Below are 14,973 nucleotides of genomic sequence, written 5' to 3' on the forward strand. Positions count from 1 at the left end.
TTTCGCCGGCGAGTTAGCGAAGTGATGAAGACGATTCGAGTGTCACCACGCGGTGGTCACGAGGCACGAGTTTCGATGCCAAAGCGTTGGTCTCGTCTCTTGAACGATGATTGAATAAAGAGGGGATGTTTGGTACCACGAGAGCTTAGAGTTTGGAGGTCAGAGGGCGAGTGATTGGTGGAGCTTGCGCGGGCCACATTTATACTGCAACCACTCACCCCTCTTCTACGTTCTTCTTCCGTACCACCAAGAGTACCAAAGCTGTATCCATCGCTATTGGTACCAGCATCACCGATTCTGTTCCTCCTCCACGTTGTTACGCCCCGTATGCGTATTATATACTCTCTGTTTCATTACGTCATTGGATTTAGTCTCCACCCTGAACGATATCGCGCAGCAAATCTTTCAACGAAACTGGCCGCCGCTGATTCCACGAAAAACTATTTTTCCAATGGGCGAAATTTTTTACATGGATTCATGAATGAACTTTTGTGAATGGAGCCCGACTGGAAGGGGTGGAAGACGTCGTTTCCAGATATAACACTTTCGATTCATGGACGAATAAATATCTTCTTTCCACTCGAAATTTCGCCTGAAAATAACTGATTTTATTCGGCTTTTCTGAATTTTCGTAAAAAAATTTTGAGGACGAAGGAAACACAAGATAAAGGTAAAATAATTTTTTTTTTTACTATTGTATATACTTACTAAAATACTGGAAGAAGCTTGAATTTTCTTTTTTTAAATTTCAAAGTTTCTTTGCTTATCTTTAAAAAAGACTTTTTTCCTCCGAACCCCTTCTCTATATCACAATATCCATTGTCAAAATGATTTTAATACGAAAATCGGTATATAGATATCGAAAAAAGGAGAAATGGAGGATAGATTGCTTTCGTAACCTTTAGATGAGATTGCAATTGATATTTGTATACTAGAATGAATTTCGTTCTTTCAAATGGCCAAATGTATACCACTGTTATATCTGAGCATATTAAAATCTTTGTAAGCTTATTTGAGCGTAGAGAAATATTTCCTCCCCCCTCCTTCCCTTTTTTTCTTCTCATTCTTCTCTCCTTTTTTTTTTTTTAATTTTCCAACTTCTTCAATTATTGTTCACGATTCACTTCGCTTAATGCGAAGAGAATTATCACGCATCCTAATCAATTAATACTTCGATGTTCGACGAAATACATGTAATACTCACGAAGTGTTATACAGAATTAAAAGAAATCGATCGGTCAGATACGTTGTTATACGTTGTTAAATGTTGACGAACCTTTAATGAAACAGTGGAATTTAATACCAGCTTCGAAAGATGTTCTCGGAAATTTTTTCGACGATGGTTTAACGAATGTTAAGAATTACAGCAGCGAGTTTTTTTTTTTTTTTTTTTTTTGAGGAATAATTAACCCACAACGCCCGCGTAGGCCTCATTAAAACGATAGGCAAGACTTGGCAGGCAGGTATCTGTTTAATGTGAAAAAGCACAAGTCGTTCGCTTTTTCTTTTTTTATTTCTTTCTTCTTCTTCTTCTTCTTCTTTTTTTTTTTTTTTTTTTTTTTTTTACTTTTACGCATGGCAAGCGGTTAAGGAAAGTTCGTTCAGTATATCCTTTCGTGAATAGGTTAAAATGCTCTTGTTGTGCATTTAGATTTAAATTTTTTTCTTTTATCACTATCATTATCCCTTTACAGTTATAAAATTATGTATCAGGTATACTTTCGTAATCGAATGTACAGTCAAACTGATTTTCTGTAAAAGAAAACAATTAACGCCTCTTTCTGTCCATTATTATTTATCTTATCGATAGATTTCTCTTCGTTTTGTTTCATTCTCTCTTGTTGCTGAAACTCAATGAAATCGTAACGATTATTACGTAGAGTTTTTTAAAGAATATCAAAAAAAAAAAAAATTGTGAAAAAGTTTAATTCGCAATTAATGGAATAATTATAATTGGACGAGAAAGAAAAAAAGATTTGAAAATGTATTAATAGTAAGAGAAGAAAGGAAGTTTGAAGAGGTGCGGAGGACAGACGTAGTGGCGCCTTCGGGGCGAAGGATCTGCGTAATTCGGCATTTATCACCGCAACCATTACGTAGCATGGACTGGTTATATCGATGTGCGTCATCGAGAGATTTTGTTTTTTCTTGTGATGTCACTATTTTTTTATGTTTAAACCTTCTTTTCTTTGAATTCCAGCCAAATATGTGCGTGTGTCACGTATTTTTTTAAAAAATGACTAAAAAGAAAAAAATAATAATAATTAAAATAATTTTAATTAAAAAACAATTAATCATTAATAATTCTAATTTACAGTAGATGAAATTGAAATAAGAGATGTAAGATATTATAGCTTTGAAAAAAAGTTGATTTTATATTTGAAATAAATTTTAATAAGGTTTCACGCTTGAGAAAGATGGGGAAGAAATCGTAGCTTTTACGAACGACTCGTTCTTGAAAGATGTAAAGGCCAGATCAAGTTATTTAACAGAAGTAATCTTGTTAATATTACGATTGCGGTTACGATTGCCCTTAATAGGTTACGTAAGGTTTATAATCTTTGTCTTTCTCAAGCTCGTTTACCTTTCCTCTCTTATTTCTTCAATTGAATATAAAATTCGTTCTGGAATTTTAGTAGCTTCTTTAATTATTAGTGATCCTGTTCTTCAATATTTCTTCAACATTCATCATATTGATAGAACTGTTTCATCGAATCGGAGAAAGATACATATATATATAATTGCATGTTAAAATAGATTATAATTCAAATCAATTTGTGAATTCGATGGATTGATGCTTTGTTTCACACTTTTAAATAAGTACTTTATAAATCTTAAAGTAATCCTTGCATAATTTTACATAAAATAATTTCAATATATCTTGATATCTTTTCTATTATATTAGTCATCTTTATTATATTTGAATTTTCTTTCATTTTTTCTTTCAATTTTATTTTTCTCGATAGACCTTTTTATAACTTTTTCATTTCATTCGATATGAACGATTGAAACGTTACGACTCGTACATTTGTCCTGTTTCGAACAAACTAACTCGAATTAAGACATTTCGACTCATCGATAGTAAAACTCTCGTGAACACTTTCTCGTTCTACAAATCGATCAGTAGGAAAATCAAATGAACTTTTTGTTAAGGTAATCAAATCACTATAACATAGTTGATATTTTATCTGTACTAACTCTATTTTTTATATGACAATTTTTTATTCACAACTTTCTAATCTATAAATATAAAATAAAGAAAAAATAAAGTGAAATCTAATTTTTTTTTACCATCTGTTTCTATAAAGTAAATTTACTTGAAAATAAAAATAATAGAGAAAGGGGAAAAAAGGGAAAAGAAAAGATAGATTATAATAGAAAAGAATAAGAGATTATGCGTAGGCTATTGGCGTCTATATAAGCATCTTTTTCCATATGGATCCATTCTTCTACTCGTTTATGCATTCCAACTTTCATAGATTCCCAACAAGAATCATTTGAGCAATAATAGGATATAATTTTATGGTTTGAAATGATGGGATCAGGTTCGTTCTTATTTTTATTATGGTTACTAAAAATCAGATGGATTATTATGACAGAAAATTACTGTGCAATTTTTTCTATCCATTCATTGCCCTTCATATAATACCTTATAATTTTTTAATTTAAGTATCCGATGATGTATTCCTAGACGCCATTGTTCGAATAAAAATTAAATCTTTTTAAATGGTTTTAAACTTTTTTATTGCAAAAGATTATTATTAAATCATATTCGTCGAATGATAAATGATAATTGATTTTTTACAATATCTATAAAATAATATATTTTTTTTTCACCTATATAAAGATATTTTTTTGACATCTTTTACCAATGATTTTATTTTATAAGTGATATACTATGTTTCGTAATTGAATATATTGAACTTATGCAACTTTTTAAAAAGATTCTTAAAAGTTGATTGGTTCTTGAAATTGTATACAATATTTATGTATTTATTAAATAAGAACGTAATTTTATTTTGATTTATTAACTACTAAATATGAAAAAGATTATATTATAATTATATATAAATTACATTTCATTGAATATTTTATTATTATGACTTAAATTAACAAAAAATTTTGTTCTATGACGAATCAAATTCTCTTACGCGATTACGCGGTATTGTAGTGCCATCTTGCGCCAGCTTTAATGTATTATACGGAAGTCACGTTCCCTCCATACCAGAAACTACGAAGTGGAAAAAGAAATAGCAGAATAAGGACGTAAATAGGGTTTCGACGCATCGAAAAGGATAGAAAACGAATATTAAGTTGGAGCGAGAGAATAAAAACGGAGCAATAGAAAGCAGGAGAACAAGTGCCTTCTGCTGATCAACGGTGTAGCAAATTATTCGATATTTCTCTACATTGTCTACAACAAGCATTTTACGGTAATTATTTGATTATTTGACAGTTAGTTAAATTTAAGTAACAAATACTTATATATAATATTGTTTTTTATCTTTTAAAATAGTTAATATTTTGTTTACATAATTCGTTACAAGAAAATGTCGTTTAAATCTTTTATGACATTTTTTTATATGATGAAGTTTCTTTCTCTTTCTAAAAAGAGATTAAATTTGATTATAATTTAGTAATATATGAAAAAAAAAGTTTCAAAAATATTTTTCTAAAAATAAATAAATTTTGATGATATATATGTTAAGAATAAAAATTATAATGCTAACATTAAAATCAAAGAATATTTTATTTTTATAGAGAAAGAATTTTTTGAGGCAAAGCATTTTGATTAATAAGTATATTGAAAATAGTTCTTCAAAATTTATTCTAGATGCCTAATATCAAGCTACAGAGCTCCGATGGTGAAGTCTTTGAGGTTGATGTCGATATTGCAAAATGTTCTGTTACGATAAAAACCATGTTGGAAGATCTTGGAATGGATGAGGACGAAGAAGAAGTTGTTCCTCTTCCAAATGTTAATTCTGCTATTCTCAGGAAAGTGATACAATGGGCAACTTATCATAAAGATGATCCACCTCCTCCTGAAGATGATGAAAACAAAGAGAAGCGTACTGATGATATAAGTTCTTGGGATGCAGATTTTTTGAAAGTAAATATTTGATTTTTATTAATACACATTTATTTATTTATTTTTTTTTGTTTTTATATAAATATTTGAAACATATTTATAGGTTGATCAAGGAACATTGTTTGAATTAATTTTGGCAGCTAATTATCTTGATATTAAGGGATTGTTAGATGTAACATGCAAAACTGTTGCTAATATGATAAAAGGTAAAACTCCAGAAGAAATTCGGAAAACATTCAATATAAAAAATGATTTCTCTGCATCTGAAGAAGAACAAGTTCGCAAAGAAAATGAATGGTGTGAAGAAAAATAGATTAAAATATTCATAAACATTTGATTTCTTGATTTTTGAAAAATTCATTTCCAGTGTGTTCAAAAATTTAATAGTTAATACACTATTTGCATTGTTTTAGATAATTCATAAGAATGGTCACAATGCTTTACTTATAATACTTTCAATGCACCAAATAGTGATTACATTATATAAATGGATTATTTCTTCCAAGAAAAAGTTGTATTAATGTGTTTATTGTTTATTTATTTCAAATTTCTAGTACAATATCAAATAATATTATATTAGCGTGTAATAATGAAAGTTTAACAAACAAATTATCATTTTAATGATTATTATTGGAAGTTAGGAATATATTAGATCTGAATAAAAATTGTGTTTCATTTAAAATATAAATTATATAAAAATTCATATAAAATATAAATTTAATTTCTATTTTTAATTAATTTTTATTTTGAATAATGCTTATATTGTAGGTTATAAAATGTAAAACGAAAAGTTATTTTAAAAAAAAAAAAATGTAAATTTATTACAAAAGAAATTATTAGGATTCGTTATTAAAATTCACATACTTTATAACATGTAACACCCTTAAATAATGTTTAATGTTTACATTTTTGAAAAGTATATACATTTAACAGAGAACACGCGCGTGCGCAAATACATATTGTGTTACGTTTTTTTATTCACATGTATAAATTAAATACACAATGTACATCTTTGTTCTAACAAAGAAAAATTATATATATTATTTTATATTATTAATTGTAGTGATTAAAAAATAATAGTAAATAAAGAAATTATGATTTATATTTATATATTATATTAAAAACATGTAACATAACCTATGATAAAAACGAATTAGAAAATTGTTTTATAAATTAAAGAATCAATATAGAATAATATTTAATAAAAATGAGTAAGTATAAATATACTATAACTGAAAAATTCAATTACTTATTTTTAAGTTGAAATATTAATAATTCTAAAATATTTTAGATGAAGAAAAAGAAAATTTTACATTTTATTCCAATGATTTTAAAGATTTTACAAAAAAATTACATGATATTTGTAATTGGAGTCAACTTGATAATGTCGCTATAGAGTATCATGATTTACAAGAAACTATCTATATACATTATAAAGAACTTTTTCATTTAAAATCTATGATTTCTGATTATTTAAAACATATACAAAATGTTGAATTTATCGGTATAAATTTTGATATTCCTGAATATTGTGTAATTTCTCTAATACTTGGGTAAGGAATTTTAAATTATATAAAAAAATTTAATATTTTATATAACAAATATAATAATTAATTTTTATTGTTTATGATTTTTTTTTATATAGAATTTTAAATAGTAAGCATAGTTTTATAAATATACCTGTAGATTCAACAGAATTTATAAACTTAAAAAATCATTTAAATCTATGTTATTTATTTTGTACACAAAGTAATATTGAAGGAAATATTGTTTGTCAATTTGAGATACATAGAGAATGTATTTATCTTATAAAATTGAAAGATGTACGAAAACAAATTATACAAAATGCAAAACAAAATTATTATGCTTATGCAATTTCTACTTCTGGTTCAACTGGAGTACCAAAGGTGATCAAAGTACTCCATTCATGTATAGTTCCTAATATTTTAGATTTGAACAAAATATTGGCAATAACAAAATATGATAAAATTTCTCAATTTACAAATTTTACATTTGATCCTAGTATTATCGAAATTTTTCTTGCCCTTTCAAATGCTGGAACATTGTTTATGGTTTCAAAATCATTAAAGAATAATCCAGATAGGTAAATAATAATTATAAATATATAGAAACAAAGTATAAATTTTATATAGTTTTATATACTTTTACACGAACATTTTTTTTTTCAGACTGTTGAAAATAGCTTATTCTAGTCAGATTACTATACTACAAATAACCCCATCAGTTTTTATATATAATTGGTCACCTGAATCTTTAAAAAGCAGTATTTTAAGTAATAACACTTCGTTAAGAGCTATTCTTTTTGGTGGAGAACCTTTTCCAAAACTTGAAGTAATTTCTGAAACTATGCACCCTTATAATAAATATACTAAAATTTATAATATCTATGGTATTACTGAAGTATCCTGTTGGGCTAGCATTAATGAAATTTTAATAACAGGTGGACAATTTAATGTACATTACTTGGGACAGGTATTATCACATACTCTGCTTCAAGTTAGAAACAAAAGAGGAGAAGTAATAACAAGTGGTACAGGTTTTCTTTATATAGGTAATTTTATAATACATATATTTAATTTTATTTTACTAATTTTATAAAAATGTTATTATTCTTTATACATTTTTGAATAGGAAGTAATCAAAGAGTGTGTCTAGTGAATGATGAAAATATTGAAGATTTAGAATTACCAGTATTTCGTGATTCTGGTGATATTGTTGATGTAAGTTTATATAAATTTAAATGACACGTAATAACAAAGAAATTATTAATAAAAATATATTTCTATTTTAGATTGATGAAGATGGTAAAATATTTTACAAAGGAAGAAAGAATAGTTTTATAAAAAGATTTGGAAATAAAGTAGATTTGACAAAACTTAAAGAATTTGTATTGCAAATAGATTTTGTAAAAAATTGTTACGTTTTATGGGATGATAGTTATCATCATTTACATTTGTATTTTTCTATTAAAAAAAACGTGGTTAATTATCATAATATAAATATTAAAATAATGAAATATTTATGTAAATTAAATCCTTTATATAGACCAGATAAAATTCATTTCATGAATCATATAGAATTTACATCTAGTGGAAAAATTTCTTTGGAACGTTCAAAAGAACATCATATACAAGACAAAATAACACATAAAATAATAAATAATATCGACTTACAACAAATTGAAGTTGCGTTTAAATCTATTTGGGAAAATAATCTACAACGTAAAAATATTGGATTTGTAAAATTAGGAGGTACATCTATAGTAGCACTTCAAATATCAAATGCCATGTCTGAAATATCAAACATAGAATTTCCTAAATTAATTGGTATGCTTTTAATGGATTCTACTATTGATGAATGTCTTAATTATATAAAAAGTATTATATTGAATAGTCAAAATGAAATAATTAATCTTAAGTCTCATAATAATATTAGAGAATTACCTTTAATCACTGTTATTACAATAGAAGATGAAAAATCTTTTAGAGATTCTAATGAAAAAAACAAAAAATATGATTTAACAATTCAAGTAAATGACATTCATTTATGTCAGTGGTACAAATGTAGAGGACAAGTATGTAATTATGTATCAGATATAAATGAAGAATTTAAATTACAATATGATACAATTTCAAAAGTAAAAATACAAAAAACATATGATATGAGAAAATGTGTAGATGCATCACCAACTATATTTCATTATTCAGAGTAAGTATATTTTTATTAATCAATGATTTTCAATTTTATAATTTTATTAATATATTAATATATTAATAAATATCTTATATAGTGGAAAAACATATGCAACAGTTGGTTCTCATTCTGGTTTTATTTTTACGTTTGAATTAGAAAAAGAATGCCATAATCCTATATTTAAAATCAAGCTACCTGATAGAATTGAATCTTCAGTTCTAATTTTGGATAATTTTAGAGGTATAGTAGGTAAGTTTTTAATGTATATAAAAGTTGTTCACATTCTTGGTATATTGTCTTTTTCTTTTTTACAGGATGTTATGATGGTAATATATATTGTTTTCATTTAAAAACGGGAAAATTTATTTGGAATTATAAAACAGGAAATGTTGTAAAAAATTCTGTAATATTTTGTAAAGAAAAAGGAATAATATTTGTTGGCTCTTATGATTGTTACATATACTGTTTATCTGTTAAAGTACATGTCCACAATTAAATTACATTACATACCATAAAAAAATAAATGTAATGATAAAAATAAAATATTTTCATTATAGGATGGATCTGAAATTTGGAAATTTAAATTCGGAAATGGAAGCATTAATGCTTCTGGTTGTTTACACTTTCAATCAGATACTGTATTATTTGGTACTTTAGATGGATTTTGTTTAGCTCTTCAACAATTATCAGGAAAGCTTGTATGGAAATATAAATTATCAGATCCAATTTTTGTTGCTCCTGTGTCATTGAATAATGGACTCGTTTTATTTTGTTCTGTAACAGGATTATTATGTTGTTTTGATATTGAAGTTAATGTTAAGGTAATAAGTATATAAAAATATATTTATTTTTTGTATAAACATAATTCTCTATTTTTTAATTTTGCAGATGTGGACATACAAAATTAATGGCAATATATTTTCATACATTGTAAAACAAAATGATGCAAAATATGAAAATATTATTTTAGCTAGTCAAAATAAGAATTTATACTGTTTAGAATCGAAAGATACAAACTTTAAAACTAAACCGACATTGAAATATGTATTAAATTTTCATTCGCCAATTTTAGCCACACCTTGGTGTGAAAATAATTTTTTATTTATTGCATGTAAAGATGGTACTTTAAATATTTACAACTCTATAAAGAATAGAGTGATAAAAATTGAAAAACTTCCTGCAGAAGTTTTCTCATCACCTGTTGTTAATAATAATATTATAATTATTGGATGCAGGGATAATAATGTTTATGCTTTAGAACTTGTTTAAATTTTTTCGGTAAGTAAACATATGAAATATTTCTTAAATTGTAACAGATAGGAATACAAATTAATGAAATTAATATAATACGGTTTATTTTTTTTTTTTTATGACTGTCACATTACAGTTACGTGAATAATGTTTTAGATAAAATAATAGGAAATCACATACTTTTTTTTTGTTCAATAAATTTTATACATAATACAAATTCACGGTGCGCTTACAGTTTGAAGAGAAATGCAAGCGAAATAAGAAATTCTGAAAAATAGCCAATCAATCACAATAACAAAACATTCACGCATACGCAAGTGCACACGTATAGTAATTTTTAAAGTAATTTTAATTCTGTACATAATTATTCTTTTTAAATTTATTAATGTGTTTTTTAAATTCATATTAATGATCTTGTAAATATTAGACAAAGAAATATTCCAGCTCTCAGTTCACATAAAATAACAACATTTCAACGATTCCATTTTTTTTTATATTCTCATTCAAACATATTTAAGAATGAGAAAGTATATATATATATTGTATATATAATATATTTATTCAATATATATATTTAAATGGTTGGCCGCTTTTTTTTCTTTCTTTTTATTTTGACATCCATTTTTTGTAATATTTTCTATTGCAAGCAAATTAATCTTTGCGAACGCTTTAATTTATACGTATGTACTTTGAATTCTTTAACGTATGTGTTTGAAATTTATATTAATAATTATCATAACTAAATGTGCAGAATCAATATGACATATTTTCTAATTCTATACTGCGGCATGCTATTTATATAATTGCGTGTAGAATTTATTTTTTTAAATTATCTCTATCTTGTACCTCGTGTCGTAACGCATTTTTACTACTGCAATTAGTAATATAACTATAGGACTTTTTAACATTTACAATCTCAATAAACAATTATATTCTTATGTTTTAATTTGATAATTAAAATATGATACATTTATAAAGTCACGATAATCGGCTCTGTCATGTTTTATTCAAATCACGATATATCCATGATGAATACATGGGCACACTTAAACCACACAGTATCTTGTATTTTGAAATTTGTTTTGTTAAAATTTATCGACGAATATCCAAATGACAAATGTTACAAGCTCTAACATTTTCATTTTCTGTGAAAATGGTTGTACACGTGTACTTTAGACATAATGTAAAAAGGGCAGTTTTTAGAATTAGAATTGGAATAAATTTGAAAAATAAATTTTTAATAACGTTTCTTATTGAAATTCTCTGTTAAAGAGAATCTAGAGAATTAGGCATAAATTTATTAATTGATCGCATCTCCTTCTAGATTTCGATAAACGCCGACGTTATCGATATACACACATTAAATTATATTCGCTCGTTTTTTCAATTCAGCATGAACTATTTTTAAAACTGACCAATAATTATCTTATGGTTACTGATCTTCATCGCCTAGATCTTGCTTTACTTTATTAAAATCGAATTCCTCTCCAGTAGCTCGTTTAAATATATCAAGAACATCTAAACAAGTAGTTTCAAAATGCGTTGTGGCATCATAACTCGTTGATATAAAAATTTGACTTTCCAGACCAGTGTCTGTTGGTTCCATATAATCAGAAACTGATATGAATTTTTGTTTAATTGATCCGAGTAAATCCAAACCTGGTTTGATTTCGGCTTCTGGATTTTTCGTCTCAACTGTAGTGGATACCATGGCTATGAACCAACCCTTTGCTGCTACTTGATGCGTATGCGATATCAAAGATACATAGATATCGGAATTACGATTAACCTTAAAAATAAAAAGAAATAAATAGAAAATAATAATAATAAATAAAAAGAAATAAAGAAATGAATGAATATTTTGATACATAATGAAAATGAAAGATAAATCTTTTTTACTTGTTTTTGAGGAATAATAATTTGTGTTGAAAGAGCATCTGCTGTATTTGGTATTGGATGGTCTAAAAGACAAATACATCTTATGACCTGACCCACTTTTTTCACGCGATCAGGTACATATGTGGGATCACAAAATACTTGTTTGCATTGGGCCACCTCGTCGCCAGAACGTACACCAACAACCTGTAATGAAAATCGATAATTAATTATTAATCAAAAAATTTTTTATTTTGCGAAAATAGATCGATTATTTATTACCTTTCCATCTTTCATTACAATTTCATCAATCGGTTTATCTAACATGTATGTTCCGCCATAAATAGCACTAAGTCGTGCAAAACCTTGAGGAAGTTCACCCAAACCATACATAGGATACAAATATGGAGATTTTCCATAACGTGCTAAACTATCGCTATACAATTTAATTCTTCTTATAGTAGTAATTGCGCTTTGACTTATATATTCATCATCTCTGAAATACAAATGCAATATATTAAATATTAATCAATGATATTTTTAAAATAATATTTGTATCTATATTTTTTTTTACCTGTAAAGACCTAGTGCATGCCCAGTAAAATCTTGAGTATTTTTATCGAGATTAAACTTATTGTATAAAGCACTCATACTATTATTAAATGGATCGAAGCCGTCCCAAGTTCTGGGATCATCTTCTTGCATATTTTGTACCCATATAAGGAAACTGCGAAAACGTCTTTTTTCGAAAAGACCCATTAAATCACTAGATAGTGCTTCCTGTTGATCAATCGGCACTTTCGAAATCTTGCCCGATTTATAAACGTACGATCCTTCAACACATTTGAATTCCAAATAACGCGTCACGCCTGTGTGAATTAGAAGTTTTACCAACAAGCCGTTTGCCATCAGGAATTTTGGAATCAAATCTACATTCCAATCGCGACCACGACCATAAGTTTCATCAGGTGAGGGGGCTTTAAATTTCCTAAATAGAGATATAAACATAAAATTAATAATAATAAAAATAATAATACTAATATAATAATAATAAATATATATTTTGTAACAAAATATATATAAATAACATTAAATTTTTTCATTTATTTTTTTTAATTTTTTAAACGATTTATCAACAAATAAAATTATGTATAAATTGAAATTATAGAAATCGTTAAAATATATATTTGATATTAATATTATTTTCAAATGTTCTTTAAATCGTATTATATACAAGTACAATCAAACAATATACTGTTATAACAGATGGTAGTTTAGATGCGTTACAATTTATTGACTACAACCGAACATACGATAACCGTGTCTTCTCGATGAACCAGAAGCGCAATCACGCGGATGTTATCGTTTTTCGTTTCACATACAGTAGAAACGATATTTAGTTCCGTTATATTGTAATGAATTTTTGTTACATTGCAAAAATTGATATTGAAAAATATTAAATAAAATCTTTTTACATGAAGAATAAAAAAAAAAATATTTATATAATCAAAACAACCGTTATTTGAAATTTGAGTTTGTGCAGAAAAAGACAAACACCATATGTTGAATTTTATAGTAAATAACTTAAATTAACGATAATAGATTTAGATATTTAATTTTTTTTTAATTTTTAAACAAGATATATTTGATAATGAATTAATTTTATATATTTATATTTTTTTCTATTTAGTTAAAGTGATTTAATAAATATATATAATTTTTTTTCAAATAATACACGAAAATATATATGTGAAAGTAGGTGTGGAAGAGAGATGGTTGAAATAGACGAGTGAGCGGTAAAGAAAAAGTATCTTAAAGAGAAACAGTGCGTTGCGCTAACTCTACGAAAGTTAACAACCGATTTATTATATTCGATCGAGCGTATATTTCGCGGGGCGGACCCCTCCCCTTTCTCTTATCGAGTAACATTCTAGCCAACTTTCCGATAAAATTGTTTAGAAAGAGATGAAATTTGGAAGCAATCACAGCAACGACGCATCACTGTAGATGACGACATACGTCACGTTTTGTCTTTGAACAACACTTGACGGAAGAGTTTAACCAAATAATAAGAGACAACAAAGATAGTAAAATAAAATGGAGAAAAAATCAATATTTAAGACGAATCATCGTATCATACAGTTGTCGATTATAGCTTGAAATACCAGTTTAATACCGGCAATAGTTGATTGACGTTGAAATAGATCGACATATATTATTCATAAAGATAACTTACGCAAATAAATCCTCCAGAGGTGTGATCGAGGCAGATTCACCGCCGTAATATTTATTACGATCTACATGGAGCACTTTCTTTCCACTGACCGACAGCATACCTGAAAGTATGCATTCCTTGAGTCCAGTGCCTAACACGATCGCGTCGTATTCTTCATTCATATTCGTCGAAATGTAAAGAAATTGATCACAGCACTAAACGTATGAACACGAAGTTCTTGTAAGTTTTTCTTGGGAATGCTATAAAAATCGAAAAAAGATAATCCACGGTCGCGCGTCTGCCAACTCGCACGACTATTATGCCGGAACGGAAGACCTTATTCTTTCGCTTGCTACCGATGACGGAGCTGCTGGCAGAACGAAGGTAGTGGTGATGGTGGTATTACTACTGATGGAGTTACTGCAGCGTTACACTCTCCCTAGGTTTTTGTAATTCCCCATTCAATAATTCATTAAAAAATATCCTAAGATAATAAAATTGCAAATTTTTAAATTTTATAGATTGTTATTTTATTTTTGATTTCATAATTTTAAAATATTAGTAAGTCTATTGAATCATTAGCTAATCATGAAAAAATTTATGCTATATAAGAGTACTAACATTCACCTGTTATTACGTATTTGTTTCGTTGAAAGTATGTGAACAATAATTATAAAATTATAAGTCTGATTATGAATGAAGGATGACTTTCAAAAATCGCGGAAATTGTATTCTAGGGATTTGAGCAACTAGGGATTTTGCATTTTCTACGTTAAAAAATTTGAAAACAAGTTGGGACGGTAGATGGCGATAATGAAAAAGCTTG

The 14,973-nt window shown here is 26.9% G+C and overlaps 3 protein-coding genes across 4 annotated transcripts; 2 read left to right on the forward strand and 1 right to left on the reverse strand.

The window, feature by feature from the left end:
* Positions 1-4,234: 4,234 nt before the first annotated feature.
* On the forward strand, positions 4,235-6,126 carry LOC122717837 (S-phase kinase-associated protein 1). The gene is made up of 3 exons (XM_043942284.1): positions 4,235-4,433; positions 4,835-5,113; positions 5,196-6,126. The coding sequence occupies exons 2-3, from the start codon at positions 4,835-4,837 to the stop codon at positions 5,403-5,405; spliced, it is 489 nt and encodes a 162-aa protein (XP_043798219.1). The 5' UTR covers positions 4,235-4,433; the 3' UTR covers positions 5,406-6,126.
* LOC122718861 (beta-alanine-activating enzyme) lies at positions 6,075-10,084 on the forward strand. Its single transcript, XM_043944240.1, has 9 exons — positions 6,075-6,096; positions 6,779-7,196; positions 7,282-7,664; positions 7,745-7,833; positions 7,905-8,821; positions 8,904-9,055; positions 9,121-9,284; positions 9,364-9,627; positions 9,695-10,084. The coding sequence occupies exons 1-9, from the start codon at positions 6,075-6,077 to the stop codon at positions 10,073-10,075; spliced, it is 2,790 nt and encodes a 929-aa protein (XP_043800175.1). The 3' UTR covers positions 10,076-10,084.
* Positions 10,085-10,139: 55 nt separating this feature from the next.
* Positions 10,140-14,558, reverse strand: LOC122718805 (rab GDP dissociation inhibitor beta). 2 transcript variants are annotated; one of them, XM_043944149.1, is made up of 5 exons: positions 14,169-14,558; positions 12,507-12,920; positions 12,215-12,428; positions 11,957-12,139; positions 10,140-11,846 (listed from the first exon to the last, which is right to left on the reverse strand). In XM_043944149.1, exons 1-5 carry the CDS (start codon positions 14,327-14,329, stop codon positions 11,490-11,492), a joined length of 1,329 nt encoding a protein of 442 aa, XP_043800084.1. In that variant the 5' UTR covers positions 14,330-14,558; the 3' UTR covers positions 10,140-11,489. The 2 variants fall into 2 exon arrangements, with proteins under 2 accessions (XP_043800084.1, XP_043800093.1); XM_043944158.1 differs by lacking the exon at positions 14,169-14,558 and adding an exon at positions 13,246-13,483.
* Between the last annotated feature and the right edge of the window lie 415 nt (positions 14,559-14,973).

The sequence above is a fragment of the Apis laboriosa genome, unplaced genomic scaffold (assembly GCF_014066325.1).
Source record: "Apis laboriosa isolate Shangri-la unplaced genomic scaffold, ASM1406632v1 scaffold11_cov152, whole genome shotgun sequence".
NCBI classification, from domain to species: domain Eukaryota; kingdom Metazoa; phylum Arthropoda; class Insecta; order Hymenoptera; family Apidae; genus Apis; species Apis laboriosa.

Bases quoted from the DNA above. Each gene is read 5' to 3' on its own strand.
- LOC122718805 (XM_043944149.1), bottom strand. From the start codon at position 14,329: ATGAATGAAGAATACGACGCGATCGTGTTAGGCACTGGACTCAAGGAA. The intron at 12,921-14,168 runs GTAAGTTATCTT...ATCTCTATTTAG, and splicing joins CCTCTGGAGGATTTATTTGC to GAAATTTAAAGCCCCCTCAC. The intron at 12,140-12,214 runs GTAATAAATAAT...TTTTCATTACAG, and splicing joins TTGTAATGAAAGATGGAAAG to GTTGTTGGTGTACGTTCTGG.
- LOC122718861 (XM_043944240.1), top strand. From the start codon at position 6,075: ATGTATAAATTAAATACACAAT. The intron at 6,097-6,778 runs GTACATCTTTGT...ATATACCTGTAG, and splicing joins GTATAAATTAAATACACAAT to ATTCAACAGAATTTATAAAC. The intron at 7,197-7,281 runs GTAAATAATAAT...TTTTTTTTTCAG, and splicing joins TTAAAGAATAATCCAGATAG to ACTGTTGAAAATAGCTTATT.
- LOC122717837 (XM_043942284.1), top strand. From the start codon at position 4,835: ATGCCTAATATCAAGCTACAGAGCTCCGATGGTGAAGTCTTTGAGGTT. The intron at 5,114-5,195 runs GTAAATATTTGA...ACATATTTATAG, and splicing joins GGGATGCAGATTTTTTGAAA to GTTGATCAAGGAACATTGTT.